This window comes from Eubalaena glacialis, chromosome 11 (assembly GCF_028564815.1).
Source record: "Eubalaena glacialis isolate mEubGla1 chromosome 11, mEubGla1.1.hap2.+ XY, whole genome shotgun sequence".
Taxonomy (NCBI): Eukaryota; Metazoa; Chordata; class Mammalia; order Artiodactyla; family Balaenidae; genus Eubalaena; species Eubalaena glacialis.
The window spans coordinates 89,417,400-89,440,959 of NC_083726.1; the positions used below are offsets into that span (position 1 = coordinate 89,417,400).

The 23,560-nt window shown below is 40.3% G+C and overlaps 1 protein-coding gene, 1 non-coding gene and 1 pseudogene across 7 annotated transcripts in view; all 3 read right to left on the bottom strand.

The window, feature by feature from the left end:
- The window catches only part of DNM1L (dynamin 1 like), a 63,843-nt gene extending 58,389 nt beyond the window's left edge, over positions 1–5,454 (bottom strand). For 2 of the 6 annotated variants that reach the window (XM_061206569.1, XM_061206568.1), the window contains exon 1: positions 5,257–5,454. In XM_061206569.1, the coding sequence (XP_061062552.1) occupies positions 5,257–5,358 (102 nt within the window). In that variant the 5' untranslated portion in view covers positions 5,359–5,454. The remainder of the gene's footprint in view (positions 1–5,256) is intronic. The other 4 variants (XM_061206571.1, XM_061206572.1, XM_061206573.1 and 1 more) reach the window with 3 other exon arrangements.
- An 8,925-nt stretch (positions 5,455–14,379) lies between these two features.
- Positions 14,380–14,485, bottom strand: LOC133101889 (U6 spliceosomal RNA). Its single transcript, XR_009702776.1, has one exon. It is a non-coding gene; the product is annotated as a U6 spliceosomal RNA (small nuclear RNA).
- A 7,967-nt stretch (positions 14,486–22,452) lies between these two features.
- Positions 22,453–23,120, bottom strand: LOC133101148 (large ribosomal subunit protein uL1-like; annotated as a pseudogene).
- Positions 23,121–23,560: the final 440 nt, after the last annotated feature.

The window sequence follows — 23,560 nt, forward strand, 5'->3', positions numbered from 1 at the left end:
GATATAAAGAATTGGAACCCTAGTATGTTGCTGGGGGAATGTAAAATGGTACAGCCACTGTGAAAAAGTTTGGTGGTTCCTCAAAAAGTTAAACATAGAATTATCATATGACCCAGCATTTCACTTGTAGGTATATACCCAAAAGAACTGAAAAGAGGTATTCAAATACTTGTACACAAATATTCACAGCAGCACTACTCACAACAACCAAAATATAGAAACAATCCAAATATCCATCAATAGATGAATGATAAAACATGGTATGTATACACAATAGAATATTAGTCAGCAATTAAAAGGAAGTACTGATACATGCTACAATATGAATGAACCATGTTATACTAAGTGAAAGAAGTCAAACATAAATGGCCACATATTGTATGATTCTATAAAATATCCAGAATAGGTAAATCTATAAAGAAGGAAAGAAGATTGGTGGTTGCCAGGGACTGGGGGGGAAAGGAGAATTACAAAATGACTGCTTAATGGATACAGAGTTTTCTTTGGGGGTGATGAAAATGTTTTGGACCTAGAAAGAGGTGGTGGTTGCACAACATTATGAATGTACTAAATGCCATGGAATTGTACACTTTAAAATGACTAATTTTTATGTTATATAAATTTCACCTCAATGCTTTAAAAAAAATTTTTTTTAAGTAAGCAGCACATGATCTACACAGAGAAAACTAGTAAAAAAGAAAAGGAAAGGGAAAAACATAAGTTTACTTAAGAGTACTCACAAGAAAACACTGAAGGAATGAAACTAAGATCAATATTTGGCACCAAATTACTAAACTTAATGAAGCCATCACCTCTACAAACACAAGACAAATGTAGGCATATCAGGCAGGAGAGAGCAAGATTTCAGAAGGAGCTAATAAAATGCAGATAACAGTGCTGCAGAATGCAGGAGGAGGGGATGTGTGTGTGTGGGCTTTTTTTAAAATAAAGAATTCCAGAATGATTTAGCACTTTCTAAAAAAGACAATAACAAGAGTTGGTGAGGGTGTATAGAAACTGAAACCCTCATATACCTGATAGAGGTTTGTAATATGGTGCAGCCACTGTGGAAAAGTGTGCAGTTCTTTAAAAAGTTAAATAAGAGTTACCAAATGAACCAGCAATTCTACTCCTAGGTACAGATGACCCCTGAACAGCACAGGTGGTTAGAGGCACTGACTCCAGTGTCAAAAATCTGCATATAATTATACAGATGGCCCTCTGGAGCCACAGTTCCACATCCACAGATTCAACCAACCACAGATCATGTAGTAGCGCAGTATTCATTGAAAAAAATCTTCATATAAGTGGGTAGTACTGTAGTATTTACTGAAAAAAATCTGCATGTAAGTGGACCTGCGCAGTTCAAAACCATGTTGCTCAAGTGTCAACTATACCTATCCAAGAGAATTGAAAACATATGTTCACACAAAAACTTGTAAACAAATGTTCATGACAGCATCATTCAATATAGCTAAAAAGTGGAAATAACCCAAATGTCCATCAACTAATGAATGGCTAAACAAACTGTGGCATATCTATACAAGGGAATATTATTCATCCATAAAAAGTAATGAAGTATTAATACATGCTACAACATGGATGATCCTAAAAAACAGAGCAAAAGAAGCCAGACACAAAAGGCCACATATTGTATGATTCCATTTATATGAAATGTCCAGAATAGGCAAATCCATAGAGACAGAAATCAGTGGGTGCCAGGGGGGAGGGGCGGTGGGGAGGGCAAAATGGGGAGTGACTACTAATGGATACGGAGTTTCTTTCTGGGGTAATGAAAATGCTCTGGAATTAGACAGTGGCAATGGTTGCATAACCTTGTGAAGATACTAAAAACCACTGAATTGAACACTTTATAATGTTGGGGTTTATGTTATATGAATTATATTTTAATTTTTTAAATGTTAAATTTGAACAGTTGGTTTGCAGATTGGTCATTTAAAATCCAAGATTCCTTTTCCTTCTGTATTTGTCTGGATTACTGAAAGTGGAGTGCAGAAATTACCAAAATAAAAGGCAAAGTGAAAAGCACAGGGCTTCCGTGGTGGCGCAGTAGTTAAGAATCCTCCTGCCAACGCAGGGGACACGGGTTCGAGCCCTAGTCCGGGAAGATCCCACATGCCACGGAGCAACTAAGCCCGTGCGCCACAACTACTGAGGCTGCGCTCTAGAGCCCGCAAGCCACACTACTGAGCCCGCACACCTAGATCCCGTGCTCTGCAACAAGAGAAGCCACCGCAATGAGAAGCCCAAGCACCACAACGAAGAGTAGCCCCCGCTTACCTCAACTAGAGAAAAGCCCGCGCGTAGCAACAAAGACCCAGTGCAGCCAAAAATAAAATAAATAAAATAAACAAATTTTTTTTAAAAAAAGCACAATACTAGCAGCACTGAGCCAGAGTCTCAGGTTAATGTCATCTGTATTGAGATTCCTATATTAGGTTGTGGTTTGGATTACATACCTGGAGGGCTCCCCCTTCCAGTTCTCAACTTAAGAAACAGTGATTAAATTTCCCAATTTGAGTCACAAATGTCATTGAAATCTTATCTCCTTCTCCACCTGCAAAGTACACCAAGGTCTAAAAGTATCAACCTTCTCTCTCCCCATTTTCTGTTCCTTCCACACAGAGGATCTCGGCTAGAGAAAAAGGAAAGCAATTTATTCAGCTAAATCATAAAAACTGTGAATGATGAACAGCTGTAAACATCTCTCTCCTCAACTTCTCCAACTCTCTGGTCCCCAAAACAGTATTATTTGGGCAATTTAAGAAATCAAAGTTTAAAATATTTAGGGGTCAGCAAAGGTTGCCTGGAGTTGACACTTTGGAGCAAAAATGCCACCAAAACCAACCTACTACTTAACAGCAGTATGCCCTTAGACTAGGCTTCCCTGCTTTTTCCAGTTTCATGCACTATAAAATCAAAGACTCACTAATATACTATATACATCTATGAACCATCTGCATCAGAATCGGCTATCGTGTCTGGAGCACCCCAGACTTATAAAATCAAAATCTTTGGGGATGGGGTCCAGGAAACTTATTTTCAAAGTAATTCTTATATACACTCAAGTTTGAGAATCACTGTTATAAAAAGTTCACAAAAATGGGACCTGTAGCCATTTAAAGTACAGGTAAAGTGTAAGACAGAGACATGATCACTGCCACTGAGAAATTTACCAGTTGAACTACGTACAGAATATTTACTACATCTGGAACTCACTGTACACTACTCCATTAAATATGAATGTGAGGTGCTGTATACATACATGTTACACAACATTAAATAGCCTAGATGACAAAGTAGCGTTGTACTTGTATTCAAATCAAGAAGAGGTTTTTTTCCAACATATTGAGGAAACTATGGGAGAAAAGACATTGTTTCTATTCTTATTTATTTCTTCTGTACCTGAATAATAAAGGACTGAATTTCAGCTAATAAGGACATGAATGGAGATAACCCTCGTTAAATCAAGTCTAAAAACTGAATATTTCCCTTCAGAGTAATTCCAAACATCAACATGCAAAAGTGGCATATAATTATCACTACTAGGATGGTTTCTGCTGGCATATGTTAATAGCTTTCACAATGGTGAAATCTTTACTTTTCTACCCTGTCCCCTCCCCAATTTTGCGAACAGGTGTACTCACTGAAATAAATTCTATTTCATGTAAAAAATCCTTCTTGATTTTAAACTATTTATGCTGACACACTATAGCTCTGATTCTTTTACTGCTTCATGCTTAAAAAGCATTGAGACTCTCTTAAAAGTATATGGAAAGTTTCTGGTCTACAGCTAGGAAACACTTCCAAATTACTAGCCAAGAAGATTTAATTTATATCATCTCCTCTAATTTTATTTACAAAAACAGATCAGTTTTGATGATAGAAGCCCCAGTGTTTTAAAAATACTATCTAGTAACTCATTCAAAGTATTTATGGAGCATCTCCTACATACCCCAGACTGTTCCAAGGGCTAGGAATAGGAACACAGCAGTAAACAAAATATACTCAAAAAATATATTTCTCATAATTTATTATGTTGATGATCCAGAGTCTCTAGTCATTACAAATATTAAGGCAGGACTGGGCAGAATCTATACCAATCCCATGGCCAACCAAGGAAATGTGTTTCTGAAATAATTTCTATTGCTTTAACTATTTAAAAGTCCCTCCCGCCCACCTTAGGATGTTTATGGTTTCCAAGGTTTCCAGTGTCTGGACATACTCTATTGTATTTTTAACATTAAGTTCCCTCTCAAAATAGTTACACCCTACACATCAATTTTGTAGCAAGATGTAGCGATGAACCTCGTAGAAAGTGAGGAAACCGTCCCCTTTCCAATAGAAAACATCATTAAAAAAGGAAAGCACTTAAATCAATATACTAAGGAATCTCTAAAATGCGTTTCTCTGAACTCTAATTTTAAAAGGCCTATGGTTGATTACTCTTCAACCAAGAAAAGCAGCATGCAGAAAAAATGAAACTTATACTTCTCTGTCACTTCTAGAAATAACATTTATTTCTTCAATATTTCCGCATATAAGAATGTGTTATCTATAAGAAATGCCAACATGAAAGGACCAGAGAACCTTGATGCCCAATTTTGATGGAAGACAAAAACCACAGCCTACGCAGAAAAACTGGATACCCCTCCTAACACCCACAAACTCCAAGTACAAGTTGGTTTGGGGTTTTTTTTGTTTTTAACTGCTTCGGCGTTCTCGAAACCTGGATTACACTGCAGGAAAACACTCAGGTGCACACAGTAGCGGCCTTCTCGGCCCCGACTCCTCAGTTCCAAAACTGACTCCGCAGCCCCTGAGCAAGGCAAGGAGGGAAATAAAACACCCCGCCGCCCTGAAACCAATCAAGAAGGGGCTACCCGCCCCGCGCGCCCAGTGCGGCCCCGAGTGCCCCGCGCGTCCCCCAGGCGCCCTTGGAAGCAGCGGCCCGCGGGCGAAGCCGCGCCCGGTCCCGACGGACTCCAGTTCGGACCGCCCGCCCGTCCGTCCCGCCCCCGGGACCCGCCGGACCTCCGCGCCGGCTCCGCCCCTCGCCTCCGGGCCAGGCCCTGGACTCCCAGCCCCAGTGGAACGCAGCCCCGGGCGCCCAGGCGCAACAGCGCCCTCCTTCCACAGGCCGCGACGGCCAGTCTGGGAGCAAGCGCTGCCGCAGTCCCGTCCAGGCCCGCGCCCCGGGCTCTGGCCTGGGCGGAAGCCACCCTCGTCTCTCACCTGCGTCCCCACCACCACGATCTGAGGCAACTGGATGATGTCGGCGCCCACCGTGTTGAATACGTCCTGGAGCTTGTTGATTACAGGAATTAGCGCCTCCATAACTCGGAAAATACCGAACCCCCGCCCGGCCGGCCGCGGCAATGAATGGGGCCGAGACCCAGAGTCCGCCTCCTTCCTCCTCTCCTCCGCCCTCTCCTCGGGAGCCAGCACCCATTGGACCCCGCCCCCCCGCTACCTGCCCCCTCCCGACAGGCCATGCGCCAAGAGGGAGGTGTGGGGAAACAAAGGCTGCCGGGAGTTGTGGTTCTGACATGGAGGACCGCTGGGGCCTACAGCTTCCAGAAGGCTGCGCGGCGCGGGCGAGTGGCCTACGAGGAGAGAGGGGTGCTTGGGGCAAGGGTGCTTCCTTGGCTCCTGTCAAAAGATTAGGGAGCGAGGCCCAGAGAGTCGGAAGGAAGAGATACATTTATGCCTATCCTCGAGGCAAAACCAGTGTGAAAATTCCGGATAGGAATATGTGTTAAGTATAACGGAGTCTCTTGGTATCCAGGACGTCATTTCCTGATAAGGACACTTTCTCAAGTAGGGTGGGTTAGAAAGGCTTAGAGAAGAGCTCCATAGCCTCAGACACCCTAGCTACGTACAAAAGGTCTGTAGGCTGATACTAAAAGATGTGAGGTGCTGTTTTGCAACAATGCAAAACCAGCTCAGGTTAGAACACGAGGGTTCTCCAGGATGTTAAAATGTGTTTAGAAAGAATCTGAAAGTGTCAGAGTTTTAGAGGGGAAGGACTGGGCCCTCATTCTCTATATTCTATATAAGCCTTTATTCACTGTGGCCTGATTCCTGGCGAAGTGGAGAGCTGATAACTGCCTTACTAACTGTTTACTAAGTGTGCTTACTGTTCTATTCCTAAATGTTTTTCTTTTTAGACAGATAGTATCTCTCCTCTACTGTGAACCTCCAAAGGTTTCCTCTCTCAAAATAAAAAAAGGTGACATCTGAGCAAAGATCCAAAGTAAGGGAGGAGAAAGACCCCTTCCCTACTTGATTTTTTTTCCATAGTGTGTATCTCCATCTAACATGCTATATACTGAACTTGTTTACCCTCTCTCTCTTCTAGATTATCAGCTCCTAGATGCCAGGGATTTTTTGACTGTTTAATTCACTGATGCATCCCTAGCCCCTGGAAAGGGACAAACAAGATAGTCCCAAACTCAGTACACTCTGAGTTTACAATCTAACAGAGGATGACACCATTATAGACAAACGGGTAAAGTGCTATGACTGGGTTTATTATGGAGTGCTTTTTCTAGTCTGAGAGGGGAGTGAAAGTTCAAGCAAGACTTCCTAGAAGTCACTAGATATAATCTCCTTGAGAGTGAGGACTACCTCCAGCAGTGGAAGTTGTGCCCTGCACAACTTCACTGGGTACCATTAACCTGCACAGCCATACACAGTGGCCCTGGGGAATATGCTTGATTTGTTCAAGAGAACACATGACAGACACTCAATAAATTTTTTTTTTTAATTTATTTATTTTATTTATTTATTTTTGACTGTGTTGGGTCTTTGTTGCTGTGCACGGGCTTTCTCTAGTTGTGGCGAGCAGGGGCTACTCTTCATTGCAGTGTGCGGGCTTCTCTTGTTGCGGAGCATGGGCTCTAGGTGTGTGGGCTTCAGTAGTTGTAGCGCATGGGCTCAGTAGTTGTGGCTCGCCGGCTCTAGAGCACAGGCTCAGTAGTTGTGGCACACGGGCTTAGCTGCTCCGTGGCATGTGAGATCTTCCCAGACCAGGGATTGAACTCGTGTCCCCTGCATTGGCAGGTGGATTCCTAACCACTGAGCCACCAGGGGAGTCCCTCAATAAATACTTTTGAACAAATGAATTAAATATCATCTATGCTAAGACCTGAAGGTCCACTAGTGGTGTTTTGGCATCAAGTTTTATGAACATTTCATTCTCTCTAATTCTTTTGTTTGTTTTAATTTCAGAGACAAAATGAGACAAGAACTTCAGAACTCCAAAAACAGAAAGCAAACCAAAGAGATTTATTCCAAGTCCTTTTATTTTCTACCAAAGATAATTATATAACAGTCAGATGTTACCCACTTTGTTTCTCAGCCCTCCGTTGCTGGAACTTTTGTTCTCTTCTTTTTCTCCGAGCAGTCTATATTCCTTCCAAGAAGAAAAGGCAGACAAAAGGAGAGGGTGGGCTCACAGTGAAGCTCCATGGGCATAACCAGTAACTGCTTCATAGGGGCAAGGTGCCCTGGGGCAACAACGATGCAACTGCTTTTCCTTTATTTGTGGCACCAAAGGACATAGTCTTTTTTTTATTTGCTAATGACAAAGTTTAAAGAGCAAGCACACATATATTTCAAAAAGCGAAATGTCATGAATTTTGGATGGCATTATATATTTCCATTTAAATTATAAAATATCTGTTGGGATGGAACATACAAAGCCTTGTATTAACATACCTCAGGAACAATAGGGACTGCTTTTTAATTCTCTTTTTTTAGGAGAAGGAAGAATGATCAAATGGCCAGTGCTCAAAAGTCCTCCTGTCACCCCCGCCGTCACTTAGGTTAAAGCAGGATTGTCCAGTACTTGTCTAGACTCTAGAGCATTGAGTTCATCGCTCACAGAGGAAAGAAAAGTGTTTGAGGCTGCAGAAACAGGAAGCGGCGAGGCCTTGAAAAAGAGTGGCTCTAATTTGATGACTTTTTTTAACATAAGGCAGGACACGCTAAGTGCAGTGTGTTTCACTGGAAGCAAACAAAGCAAACCTATTTGGATTTTCACATTTTAATTTCAGAACACTCTTGCTTGTGGGAAAGCCACTTAGCCAATTAGTATGTCTTTCCTCATCTAAAGTAGAATAATGTGTTTTTGAGTGGGTTGCTATGAAATCGCATTAAGCTGTTATCAGATTCTATCTCCAAAGGCTTTTTATTTTTATTTATTTGGTTGCACTGGGTCTTAGTTGTGGCATGCGGGCTCCTTACTTGTGGCGTGTGAACTCTTAGTTGCATCATGCATGTGGGATCTAGTTGCCTGACCAGGGAATGAACCTGGGTCCCCTGCATTGGGAGCACGGGGTCTTATCCACTGTGCCACCAGGGAAATCCCTCCAAAGGCTTTTTTAAAAATTCTTCTTCAGCCATCCCTCCCTCACTGTAGGTTTATGATTTAGGAAGGATGGTTTAGTTGCAAGTCACAGAAATTTAACTCAAACTAACTAATTTAACTCAAAAAGAGGAATTAACCAACTTGTATAACCATAGGGTTGACATGGCCTTGGCCTCAAAAAATAACTGGAACCAGGGGCTCAGGCAGCATCAGAACTCTCTACCTCTTATCTCTGCTTCTCTCTGCATCATCTACCTCATTATCTCAAACCCCTGTATTCTTGTGAATGAGGAGGGTGGGCAGTGGTGGAGGCTGTTGGGAGATCTCACTGAGCAAGCTTCCTCAGGGCAGATGAGGTTGAGGGAATCTGGAGAGGAACTGAAACTAAGTTTCCACCCTATTTCCCTGGTGTAGGAGTTTCCTATTGTTGCTTTAAAAAATTACCACAAACTTAGTGGCTTAAAACAACAAAAATGTATTATCTTACATCTCTGTAGGTCAGGAGTCCAACATGGATCTCACTGAGCTAAAATCATAGTATCATCAGGGTTGTATTCCTTTCTGGAGCCTCTATGGAAGAGTCAATATCCTTGCCCTTTCCAGATTTCAGACCTCTCACATTCCTAGTTCTTGACCCCCTACCAAGATCTTCAAAGCTAACAATGTCACATCTCTTTGACCCTGACCCTTCTGGTCATCACATGTCTCTCTGACCACAGCAAAGAAAGGTTCTCTGCTTTTTAAGAACTCATGATTAGATTGTCCCACCTGGATAACCCAGGACAATCTCCCCATAGCAAGGTCTGTACCTTTAGTCCTATCTACAAATCCTATCTTTTGCCATGTAAAATTCACAGGTTCCAGGGATTAGGGCAATGTCTGAGGGGCCATTATTCTGCCTGCCACACCACGTTAAGATGATTGGTCTAGGGATGGACCTGACCCAAATAGGGCCTTTGACCTGACCCAAAGAGGGCCTTCTCTGAGAATTTTTTAACTTGAGTTAACCAGATAATTTTCTCTCTCTCTGGTTATGGAACTGTAAGTGTGTGAGTCACTGACTCCAGAGATCGTTTTTCCTACCACTTGGTTTTAGAGAATAAAGTAGAATCCTCATTCAGCAAAAAAAAATTCCCCAAACCCAACAATTGTTCCGTACTTCTAAATGTACATATATAGTACATAATCTTAGATTCTAATCTCCATAGTTAATCACTCCCTCTTTTCCTTGTTGCCCTTTTCACACGATATTATTAAACTATTATTTATTGAGTACTTACTGTATGTGAGGCACCGTGCTAAGCATTTTATGATGTAGAAACTAAGGCTCAAGGGGTTTAAGTAAAGTAGTATATTTACATAGCTAGTATGTGGCAGAGCTGGGATCAAAACAGGCTATTTGGCAAACTCTTAACCTATACACATATGTTTGTTCATTCATTCCCTCATTTATTCAACACATATTCATCAAGTACCATTAGGCATATGGATCTTAGCCAGACACTCTATTTGCTAAAGGGAGGGGGTACTGTGGACATGACAGTTAACATGCCTTTCCCCCTTAGCCAACACTGAGCTCACTGAAGGTAGTAGTGGTGTCTTATTTAGCTAGTTATCTCTACAACCTAGTATGATGCTTGTTACATAGTACCACTCTAGTGGACTTGGAGTTTCCTTTTCTTTCACTTGGAAAAGCTGGAATAGCAAGGATTTAACCAGCTTTGAATAGGTACAATTGCAATTAGGATTTGCAGTCAAACCCAACAAAAACATAATGAAGCTGGCCTGGCATAGGACTCCTCATCATAATAGCTGCCAAGTTACTTTGCTAGGGAGTAGGCTGGCTTTGCTCTAACTTAAAATCCCTAATGAGAGAGTTTATTTTGAATTAAATTAATAACTGGAAATTATTTTAATAGTTCTTGCAAAATATCATTCAAACTATTTTTAATAGCATAAGCATCCAATATCATTTTATGCCAACATTTTGATCATCAATCATAACAAAGCTCCCATCATTAGTGCCTTCAAATCATAGTGGAATGTGCAGATCTAATGTTAATATAAAATACACAACTCTGATGGGGAAGCCTCTTTGTCATATTTTGGAAACTGCTCATATTTTGCAAAGACAATAAGGTAAGCAGCTTTAATCAATTTGAGCTATTCCCCAGGCCTCAAGCTTAAGACAAACTTTGTCAGCAAGTGTGGGGAAACTGTCTGCAGATGGCGGAGTCAGGTGGTTCAGAAGCCAGCAATTGAATCCGGCGAGATACTGACAGCCCGTTAGAGGGCAGTGTGACAACACAATTAATAGTAAAGTCTTGTTTCTTCTCCCTAGACTGTTTTCTTCCCTTTACTCCACACCCATACAGCAGTGGAACTTAGCCCTTCCTTTAATCCTCCCACCCCCAAAACATGTGGCATATCTTATTAACTGTTTGAGATAATAGAGTGATTTTACATCACAATAATGCCAACAACAAAATAGTACATGTTAGGTATCCCTGTTCTTAAACTACTTCACCTACCCTGTCTCTGGGAATTTCTCATTAGCCTCTTTACATCTGCACTCCAGGTTCCCAAAATGTTGTTTGGCATTCTTAGAAACTCTTCAAACCTCCTTTCTCCTCTGTTTTTCAAGATTCCTTTTCATCTCCCCTATACCAGCTCAGAGCCCACACTTTATGACGAAGAGAAATTTAGCTTTTCAGCCCTTGGTTAGCTGCCTTTGCATATCCAAAGGCTCACTGGTACACTGTGGTAAACAGAAGGGACACCTACTCAGGATTTCTTTCTTCAGCAGCCAGGCTTAGGAGAGACTTTGAACATCTCTCCTTTCTAATTCCCAACCAGTCCAGCTAACCAGTAGTGGGCAGCATGAGTCAATTTGAGTTTTAAGAACCAGTTTTCTAGAAATGCTATACAGTTGTGATGGATGATAAGACTTACACATCAATGATGCAGCAAAATTAGTGAATAAGGCAGCATATCATAAAGTACTAAGTATATTATATATAATATGTATAAAGGTTTATCCAACAGTTAACTTTTTGTTTCTTTCTGATGGCTTTTATTTATTCTCATTCCTCTTCAGTTACTGAATGTTTGACTAAATGGATAAATGGATGTATGAATGAATGAATGAATGAATAAATGTTTTGCATATTAAATATGCTTCATCTGGGCTAGTCAGGAACTAAGAAGTGTTGTTTTAGACTTAGTACAGCATGAGGGAAGAAGTTCTGAATTAATTATCCTCTTTAAGAAGCTGTGACCTTACTCCCAACCTCAATCTATGAAATAGGAATAGTAACATAACTACTAAGGATGTGACCTACTACCAAAACAAAAGTAAGTTTTTAAGCAGCATTAGCAGTACTAGTAAACTAATGCAAAGGTAGAAAATGATATACATCCAAATCCCTACAGCAGTCTTAAATGTGTGCCTCTGTTCACACCACTGGCAAAAACAAAAGCAAACAGAACAAAAATGAAAACAAAAGAATTAATTACTATATTAAATACTAAAGATAGAAAGGTGAACAAAACACATTCATTGGCATTCCTCAAAACTCCTAAAATCTCTTCTCTTCTCATTCTTTCCTCTCAGGAAGAAAATCATCAAGTAACCAGAATTAATATGGAAGTCAGCACATAGGAGATGAACCTAGCCTGGGCTTCCTAGATTAAAGGATGAATAGGAGTTGACCTGTCAAAGAAGAAGGGAAAGAACTTCCAGACAAGACAGAGGGAGCAGCCTGTGCAAAAATGAAGAGAAAGGAAAGGACATGAGACATTCTGGATGCTTTAAACAGTTTAGTGTGGCTAAGTATAGGGCATGAGGTCTGTGAGGAAATGGTGAGTGGCAAGGCTAATAGCCGGTCAGACCGAGGTGAACTCATAAGAGTGAGGAGCTAGAGATGTATCCTGAAGGTAATGAAGAAAATCAGAAGAGTGACCAAAGAGAGACATAATCTTATGAATTTTACAAATATCACCCCCATCCCACTGAATTGGGATGAAGTAAGGGAGAACAGGAAACCAGATAGGGAGTATTGCAGTAATTCAAGTCAGAGATGATCGTAATATATCCTAGGGTGGTAATGATGGAGATGGAGACACCTGAACAAATTTAGAATAGATGCACTTGTCCAGAGAACATAAAGAAGAAGAAAAACAACCAAGGGCAGAATGGGCAATAGGAATATTTAAGAGGAGACAGAAGAAGGGTGTTAAAGAAATAAATCATAAAATAGTGACCAAAAAGGTAAAAGGAAAAGTAAAAGAGAATAGCTTGTTCAAAATGTATTTCAACCTCTTTCTCGTGGGCTTTTTCTTTAATTTTTTTCTTTTGCTTCAGAAGCTAAAAACTAAAAGCTACATTTCCCAATATATTTGCAACAAAGTGCTCCAGATATAATTTTAGTTCCATAAAACAGATGTATTCACTCACGGCTTAAATTCTGAACTAAATTGTGAGAGGATGGAGGAGTTACACAAGGCATCCATTTTGCTTGTGCAGATCCTGGGAAGCATGACGTGGTTCTGGAGTTGATGGTTCTGATAATGCTTTCCTGATGCTCAGACACTGGCTGAAGTGAAGAGATCCTGAGAGCCAGCTCCTGATTGTGGTAAATATATCAGTAACCTTAGGTGTCCCAATTGTTCTGGGAGTAATTCCTGGATGTCTAGACTACAGCCTGTTTTTCCAGTCATTCTAACATTCTTAAGCATCTAATTCCATGCATTAAGTCTCTTTCTGCGTAAATTTGATAGATAAGTGTATACATTCCCTAGGGCTGTTGTGGCAAAGTACCACAAACTGGTTGCTTTATGACAACAGAAATTTATTGTCTCACAGTTCTGGAAGCTAGAATCCAAAATCAAGATGTCAGCAGGATTGGTCTCTTGTAAGGGTTGTGAGGGAGAATCTGTTCCATGCCTCTCCCCTAGCTTTTAGCGACCCCAAGCATTTCTTGTTTTGTGGCAGCATAACTCCAATCTCTGCCTCCATCTTCACATGGCAATCTGCTCCCTGCATGTGTTCACATCATCTCCCTTCTGTGCATGTCTGTCTCTGTGTCCAAATGTCCTCCTTTTATAAAAGCACCAGTCTTGGGCTTCTCTGGTGGCGCAGTGGTTAAGAATCCACCTGCCAATGCAGGGGACACGGGTTCAAGCCCTAGTCCAGGAAGATCCCACATGCCGCGGAGCAACTAAGCCCGTGCGCCACAACTACTGAGCCTGTGCTCTAGAGCCTGCGAGCCACAACTACTGAGCCCACATGCCACAACTTCTGAAGCCCGCACACCTAGAGCCCATGCTCCGCAACAAGAGAAGCCACTGCAATGAGAAGCCCATGCACCGCAACGAAGAGTAGCCCCCACTCACTGCAACTAGAGAAAGCCCACGCGCAGCAACGAAGACCCAACGCAGCCAAAAATAAATAAATAAATAAATTTATTTTTTAAAAAAAAGTACCAGTCTTATTGAATTAGGGCTCACTCTAATGCCCTCATTTTAAGAGGAGACAGAAGAAGGATTTTAACTTGAAGGCATTTTTAACTTGATTACCTCTGTAAACATACAATTTCCAAATAAAATTATTTTCTGAGGTACTGGTGGAATACTGTTCAGTCCATAAGAAGGAGTATGGCAGGAATATTTGGTATTCTTTAAATGTTCATGTAGTTCTCATATTTCCCAGCTTCCTTTGCAGCTTGGTTGGGGTCACGTGACTAGTTCTGCAATAACTATGAGCAGAGGTGTTGTGTGTTTCTTCTGAGCTGGTACCTTGAACATGGACTTCTTGCCTCCAGAACTGTGAGAAAATAAATGTCTGTTGCTCAAGCCAACCAGTCTGTGGTATCTTGTTATAGCAGCTTGAGCTGGTTTCTGGTAAGACCCCTCTTTCTACCTTGCCGATAGCTGTCTTCTTCGTCGTCTTTTTTTGTGTGTGTTTAAGTGTTGATCTCGTTTTAAAAAATATGGAACGCTTCACAAATTTGTGTGTTATCCTTGTGAGGGGCCATGCTAATCTTCTCTGTATCATTCCAATTTTAGTATATGTGCTGCCAAAGTGAGCACAATAGCTGCTTTCTCAGTGTGTTCTCACGTAGCCTTTCCTCTGTACACATGTGGAAAGAGAGAGCTCTCTGGTGTCCCTTCCTCTTCTTATAGGGATACCAGTCCTATCAGATACGGGCCCCACAAGTATGACCATTTAACTTTAATCAACTCTTTATAGGCCCTATCTCCAATTACAGTCACACTGGGGGTTAGGGTTTCAATATATGAATTTAGAGGAGGCATAGTTCAGCCCATAACAATGTCATTAAATGAATGATATAAAATATAAAAAAGCTCACTGCAGATCGTACTCTCCAGATGAGAATCACTGTTAATAGCTTCTTTCTGTTTATACTTTTCACTGTCCAGATGCAAACATATAATATAAATTAGATCATACTACACATATAGTTGTATTTTTTCACTTAGAGTGAAAAAGTTCCTTTTATTATAGTTTTTCTTCACTTATTACTGTATTACAGAGTTTTCCATACCAGTACATAAAAATATCAACATATTCTTCCCAATGGCTGCATAGTAGTCTCTTATAAGGATTATTATAATTTATTTAACAGTTTTTCTCTTGGTAGATGATAGATCACTTTGAATTTTTTATTATGGACAATGTTGCAGAAAATATCCCTATACATTTGTGTATTCATAGTTATGTTAACATTTCTGCAAAGTAGACTCCTAGAAATGAAATTGCTAAGTCAAAGGCTATGCATCTTTAAAATCTAAATAGATATTGTGTGCTAGTTTAAGTATGTAGGAGTACCCATTTCCTCATACCCACCCTTGGGTAGTATCAATAATTTTACTTTTGCTAATTTAATCAGGTTAAAAAGGATTAATCTCCAAAATACACAGGCAGCTCATGCAGCTCAATATCAAAAAAACAAACCACCAAAGAAGATGTGGCACATATATACAATGGAATATTGCTCAGCCATAAAAAGAAACGAAATTGAGTTACTTGTAGTGAGGTGGATGGACCTAGAGACTGTCATACAGAGTGAAGTGAGTCAGAAAGAGAAAAACAAATACCGTATGCTAACACATATATATGGAATCTAAAAAAATAAAATAAAAAGGTTCTGAAGAACCTAGGGGCAGGACAAGAATAAAGATGCAGACGTAGAGAATGGACTTGAGGACACGGGGAGGGGGAAGGGTAAGCTGGGACGAAGTAAGAGAGTGGCATGGACATACATACACTACCAAATGTAAGATAGATAGCTAGTGGGAAGCAGCCACATAGCACAGGGAGATCATCTCGGTGCTTTGTGTCCACCTAGAGGGGTGGGATAGGGAGGGTGGGAGGGAGACGCAAGAGAGAGGAGATATGGGGATATATGTATATGTATAGCTGATTCACTTTGTTATAAAGCAGAAACTAACATACCATTGTAAAGCAGTTATACTCCAATAAAGATGTTAAAAAAAAAAACACGGAAATTTCCTGTTTTTTATGTGTTTGATTAAAAATCTATCCACAAAAGTCTTGATGCCAGTAGCACTATCTCCATCCCAGTTGTGACAAAATGTCTCCAGATTTTGCCAAATGTCCCTGGGGAGGGAGGAGAAAGGAGATAAAAAACCAGGTTGAGAACCACTGTTCTGGAGTGTGTGGAGGCAAAGAATAGGAATGCACCCTGGCCACCCCACAATTTCCTTTCTCCTTTACAAATATTTTGCTGCTTTGGAAAGGCTTTTTATGGATACCTTAATTCCTTTCTCTCTTCCAACTGGATAGCTGTTTCTGTTTTCATTCTAGTCCCCAAGGACAGGCTGAAGACATACCCTAGAGGCACTTGGTGAAGTCTGCAGCTGGGAGAAGAGCAGGAGGGTGTGAGGTCATGGGAGCAGCCCAGAGACAGAGGTCTCCTCTGGACAGGGCTTGTGGTGTCTGGCCTGAGCACAACATTGAAGACTAATGTTCTTCCCTCAATTTTGACTGTTACAGTGGTTCATAAAAGGGGGGTGGGCAGGTACAGGAAGAAGGGGAAGAATCAGAATCATTTGGGAGAAAATTATACATCCTTGTCCACCTGCCGACATGTAGCATCAGGCTCATCAAAATTGCAGCAAGGTGTGGGATAGGTATGCATGTTTTCAGCTCCACACAGAGTAACGGTCAGGTGTTACTTCCTCCCACTCTCTCCTTCCAGTTGAACCACCTGCCTAAGAAGTTTTCTGTGATAGACGAATGGATAAAGAAGATGTGGTACATATATACAATCGAATATTACTCAGCCATAAAAAGGAACGAAATTGGGTCATTTGTTGAGACGTGGATGGATCTAGAGACTGTCATACAGAGTGAAGTAAGTCAGAAAGAGAAAAACAAATATCGTATATTAATGCATATATGTGGACCTACAAAAATGGTACAGATGAACCAGTTTGCAGGGCAGAAATAGAGACACAGATGTAGAGAACAAACGTATTGGACACCAAGCGGGGAAAGCAGCTCGGGGGTGGGGGTGGGGGTGTGATGAATTGGGCGATTGGGATTGACATGTATTGATTGATGTGTATAAAATTGATGACTAATAAGAGCCTGCTGTATAAAAAAAAAAGAAGTTTTCTGTGATATTTAACCTATTGAGGTGTAACCCTCAATAACAAGTTAAAGATTTTTTTTGAAGCATTATTCAAACTAGTGAAAAATGATGAAAACACTAATTTGAAAAGATATAGGCACCCCTATGTTCATTGCAATATTATTTATGATAGCCAAAATATGGAAGCAACCTAAGTGCCCACTGATAAATGAATGGGTAAAGAAGGTGTGGTATGATATAGATAATGGAATATTAGCCATATATGCCAGTGCTTAGAGCATGATGTTAAATGAAACTAATAAAACCTCAGACTACAAACAGTGGATCCCTATTTTATAAACAGATACCTATAATTTGGGGATCAAGAATGAGCTGTGAAGGTCTATACCTTGGATTCAGGGTGGACATATTTGAGGAATTTACTCTGGTGTTTTTAAGGGAAGGAGAATAAGGTGACAGAATTGAGGGGGCAAAGGCAACGGGGAGGACCATAGAGCAACTGCACTGTCAACTGTTATTCCCAGCAGAGCTGGATTAAGGGGTGGACCAGCAGGGGAGCTGTCCATGTTGCCATTGTAGGGGATGCTAAGGTATCAGTGAGCACTGTTGTGGTGGAAAACAGTGATATGGAGAAAATTGTATTTACCAGAATTCCTCTTAGGAACAGAATGTGGTTAAAATCACTTGTCATAGTTTGAAACCCCCAGGGGGCACTCTTGAACAACAGTACATGGTCTCTAAGCTGCTTTTAGCGAAACTGGGTCCAGCTGATTTCCATCTTTTTATTTTGTGAACAGTAAGTATTGGGTTGGCCAGAAAGTTTGTTTGAGTATTCTGTAAGCGCTTACGAAAAACCTGAACGAACTTTTTGGCCAACCCAATATATACAACTCTCTTGCCAAAACTGAATAACCCAGAATACAGTAGAAGAGTTTGCCAGCTGCCCCAAAAGTCTTATTACTCAGCTCTTCCTTCTCTAAGTAAATGTTAAACAAGCATTTCAGTAGCACTAATTTTAAGAGGCACGAAATTATTACTGTACCTGGGAACATGTATATCCCATTGGGCCCTCATCCCTGGCCTCCTTCAAAGCTCATAAAGATCAGGATTATTGGCAGAAACTGGAAGACTTTTTCTTTGTTGTAAGCTGGTTGTTATGTTGGCCAAGGAAACTTTTGAATTCTAAGATCTAAGCAGCCTATGTTGTATAACATAGGGGCTCAGGTGACAAATAGTGATGCAAACTGCGGGAGCTGGGGATGCTCTCTTCTGTGTGGAGCCAAGCTTAACTGCCAGATAATACCCTGCAGCTAAGAGGAAGTTTGAATCTGCCCTGCTGCCACCACGACTAGTAAATGATGGCAGGTGGTGAATGTCAGTAGTTCCTTAATAATGCCATGTTTCTTCTTAACTTCTAAATATATTTTTTAGGCTTCAGAAAAAATGGAAAATACAGAGAAGAAAAGTTAGGAAAAAAATCACCCAGGATTCCACCATTTTATTTTTAAATTTCAGACATTGATCTTTGCTTTGGCTGCTTGAAGTCTGATTTTCTGCTCTAATCTCATACTGGTTTCATGGTTTTCTTGCTTTGGGTTCTGAATTGTGAAATGTATAAATTGTTCTATTGCACGTTTTCTATTGTTGTTTGAAAACAGTAGAAGCTCAGGTCCTCTGTGGAATTTAGGACTTCTAAAATAAATGAAGGGCTTCCCTGGTGGCTCAGTGGTTAAGAATCCACCTGCCAATGCAGGGGACATGGGATCGAGCCCTGGTCCGGGAAGATCCCACATGCCGTGGAGCAACTAAGCCTGTGTGCCACAACTACTGAGCCTGTGCTCTAGAGCCCGCGAGCCACAACTACTGAAGCCCGCGCGCTTAGAGGCCATGCTCCGCAACAAGAGAAGCCGCTGCAAAGAGAAGCCCGCGCACCGCAATGAAGAGTAGACCCCGCTCGCCTCAACTAGAGAAAGCCCGCAGCAACAAAGACCCAAAACAGCCAAAAATAAATAAACAAAAAATATATAAATTAAAAAATAATAATAAAAATATGAAAATACATTAATGAAGGTCACTGATGCAGCCCTTGGTCTCCCTGTGAGAACACCAAATGCATGAAGGAGCTCTGGAAGTTGGAAAGGTCAGAGATTTTCTCAGCTTGTTATCTCTTTTATTCTCACATAATTTTTTCCTACTCGAATTCCATTAACATTTCTTGGATCTCTTAAATAAACCAATCATTAATAAATATCAAAACAACCAGGAACAATCATAATTCCTTTAATAAATTTGAAACAATGTGTAACTTTATAACGTTTTAGATATTGATTTGTTCAAATTTCCACTCTGACTAAAATAGGATGCTTCTCCTGTTTTTATTTCATTTTATAAATCTTACATGAGGTTGAATCACAGATGACAAGTGTGGGATGGGTCAGAAATTTTCCTCATGAATGTTGACATACACACATTTTGTGACAGTATGGCTAATATATTTAAAAATATCCAGAGTATTTTGTTTACAAAGAACATATCTTCTGATTAGAGGAATGACAAAATATGAGGATAGAATTATTTGTATGCTAAGAGAAATTTTAAAAGAAATTTAAAAGGAAACCTACTGTCAGCATATTCAAAGTAATCCTAGACCTTAAATATTGATACAATAAGCAACTAGCATATATACCCTGATACCAAAACCAGACAAAGATGTCACAAAAAAAGAAAACTACAGGCCAATATCACTGATGAACACAGATGCAAAAATCCTCAACAAAATACTAGCAAACAGAATCCAACAGCACATTAAAAGGATCATGTGGGGTTTATCCCAGGAATGCAAGGATTCTTCCATATATGCAAATCAATCAATGTGATACACCACATTAACAAATTGAAGGATAAAAACCAAATGATAATCTCAATAGATGCAGAAAAAGCTTTTTACACTCATTTATGATAAAAACCCTCTAGAAAGTAGGCATAGAGGGAACTTACCTCAACATAATAAAGGTCATATATGACAAACCCACAGCCAATGTCATTCTCAGTGGTGAAAAACTGAAACCATTTCCACTAAGATCAGGAACAAGGCAAGGTTGCCCACTCTCACCACTATTATTCAACATAGTTTTGGAAGTTTTAGCCACAGCAATCAGAGAAGAAAAAGAAATAAAAGGAATATAATTGAAAAAGAAGTAAAACTGTCACTGTTTGCAGATGACATGATACTTATACAGAGAGAATCCTAAAGATTCTACCAGAAAACTACTAGAGCTAATCAGTGAATTTGGCAGAGTAGCAGGATACAAAATTAATGCACAGAAATCTCTTGCATTCCTATACACTAATGATGAAAAATCTGAAAGAGAAATTAAGGAAACACTCCCATTTACCATTGCAACAAAAAGAATAAAATGTCTAGGAATAAACCTACCTAAGGAGACAAAAGACCTGTATGCAGAAAACTATAAGACACTGATGAAAACATTAAAGATGATACAAACAGATGGAGAGATATACCACGTTCTTGGATTGCAAGAATCAACATTGTGGAAATGACTATACTACCCAAAGCAATCTACAGATTCATTGCAATCCCTATCAAATTACCAATGGCATTTTTCACAGAACTAGAACAAAAAATTTCACAATTTGTATGGAAACACAAAAGACCCCAAATAGCCGAAACAATCTGGAGAAAGAAAGACGGAGCTGGAGGAATCAGGCTCCCTGACTTCAGACTATACTACAAAGCTACAGTAATCAAGACAGTATGGTACTGGCACAGAAACAGAAATATAGATGAAGGGAACAGGAGAGAAAGCCCAGAGATAAACCCACGCACATATGGTCACCTTATCTTTGATAAAGGAGGCAAAAATATACAATGGAGAAAAGACAGCCTCTTCAATAAGTGGTGCTGGGAAAACTGGACAGCTACATGTACAAGAATGAAATTAGAACACTCCCTAACACCATACACAAAAATAAAATCAAAATGGATTAAAGATCTAAATGAAAGGCCAGACACTATAAAACTCTTAGAGGAAAACATAGGCAAAACACTCTATGACATAAATCACAGCAAGATCCTTTATGACCCACCTCCTAGAGAAATGGAAAAAAAACAAAAATAAACAAATGGGACCTTATGAAACTTAAGAGCTTTTGCACAGCAAAGGAAACCATAAACAAGACAAAAAGACAACCCTCAGAATGGGAGAAAATAAACGAAGCAACTGACAAAGGATTAATCTCCAAAGTACACAAGAAGCTCATGCAGCTCAATATCAAAAGAACAAAATACCCAATCAAAAAATGGGCAGAAGACCTAAATAGACATTTCTCCAAAGAACATATACAGATTGCCAACAAACACATGAAAGGATGTTCAACATCACTAATCGTTAGAGAAATGCAAATCAAAACTACAATGAGGTATCACCTCACACCAGTCAGAATGGCTGTCGTCAAAAAATCTACAAACAATAAATGCTGGAGAGGGTGTGGAGAAAAGGAAACTCTCCCGCACTGTTGGTGGGAATGTAAATTGATATAGCCACTATGGAGAACAGTATGGAGGCTCCTTAAAAAACTAAAAATAGAACTACCATACAACCCAGCAATCCCACTACTGGGCATATACCCCGAGAAAACCATAATTCAAAAAGAGACACGTACCACAATGTTCATTGCAGCTCTATTTACAATAGCCAGGACATGAGAGCAACCTAAGTGTCCATCGACAGATGAATGGATAAAGAAGATGTGGCACATACATACAATGGAATATTACTCAGCCATAAAAAGAAGCAAAATTGAGTTATTTGTAGTGAGGTGGATGGACTTAGAGTCTGTCATACAGAGTGAAGTAAGTCAGAAAGAGAAAAACAAATACTGTATGCTAACACATATATATGGAATCTAAAAAAAAAGAAAAGAAAAAATGGTTCTAAAGAACCTAGGGGCAGGACAGGAATAAAACCTGGAACGAAGTGAGAGGGTGGCCTTGACATAGCTAGTGGGAAGCAGCCTCATAGCACAGGGAGATTAGCTCCGTGCTTTGTGCCTACCTAGAGGGGTGGGATAGGGATGGTGGGAGGGAGACACATGAGGGAGGGGATATGGGGATATATGTATATGTATAGCTGATTCACTTTGTTATACAACAGAAACTAACACAACATTGTAAAGCAATTATACTCCAATAAAGATGTTATAAATAAATAAATAAATAAATAAATAAATAAATAAATAAATAAATAAATGCTGTAGTGCTTTACAATTTTCAAAAAAAAAAGAAACCTACTGTCAGTATATTCAAAGTAATCCTAGACCTTAAATATTGATACACTAAGCAACCAGCATATAGGAAACACTCAATATTTATTTATTTATTTATTTTAATGGTGGGAGTATGGCTTATTAAGCTGTTCCTTAGTAAAGGCGCTGGGGCTTGCCCATGGTGCTCTTAATGTACAAAGCCTGGACGTTCCACCAAATTTTTCTTGAGCAATGACACCAGGAAGTTGACAACTAAGTGGATGTTGTACACAAGCTCATCTGTCATCTTCACGTGGCCAACAGCCACTGCCAGACACAGCACCTCCTTCATCTGGAGCTTGATCATGGACTTCATCAACTTTGACCACCATGTTCTCATTGTGGGTCAGCAAGGAAGGGAACTTGCCAGCCTTATTCAGGCCTGGGCCCAGTATTCTTGGGATCTGCTTGATCAGAGACTCTGAAGCCAAAGAGGCATCGTACTTCTTGGCCAGCTTCTTGACCAGTTTCTTATACTTGTTGAGTTTCTTCAGCGCCTCGATGTCCATGTGGGGGATATCCACAGCCTTGGCCTCATCACAATGCTGCTGGTACCCCAGAACACATACGGAGAACTTGAGGCGGGGAGTGGACTTAAGCCTGACGGTGCCTGAGAAGCGTTCGTCTTACTGAGAGTCACAGTTCTTCAGGCTGATTTGAAGGGCCACTGTCTCCAAAACCTTCTGGCGCTTGCACTGGTTCCCATGCAGGACTTCCAGCACCGCCTCGTAGAGGGTGTCATGGGAGACTTTGCTGCTCATGGTGCCTTGTGCCACGATAACCGGAAAAGAGCAACACTCAATATTTAAATGTTGAATGAGTGAATGACTCAAGACAAACTATTTCTTTATACTATTGTTTTTTCCTGGGACAATTTAAGTCGCTTTTCTTTATATATCTTTATGAAATAATTTTTATTTGTATAAAGAGAGATGAAGTAAAGGAAAGTTGCAATTGGCTTACAAAACATCTCAGGAAAATAGCTGGGTTAAACTCCATAAAAACATTAAAAAATTTTATTTGAAATACCTGTACATGTTTTGTGGGTTTTGTTTGTTTTGTTTTTCTCGGCCACGCTGAGCGGCATGCGGGAATCTTAGTTCCCCCACCAGGGATGGAACCAGTGCCCGTTTCATTGGGAGCACAGATGTACATGTAGACCTAAACAAAAGTTAGAAATATATTACAAAAACTCTAGTTT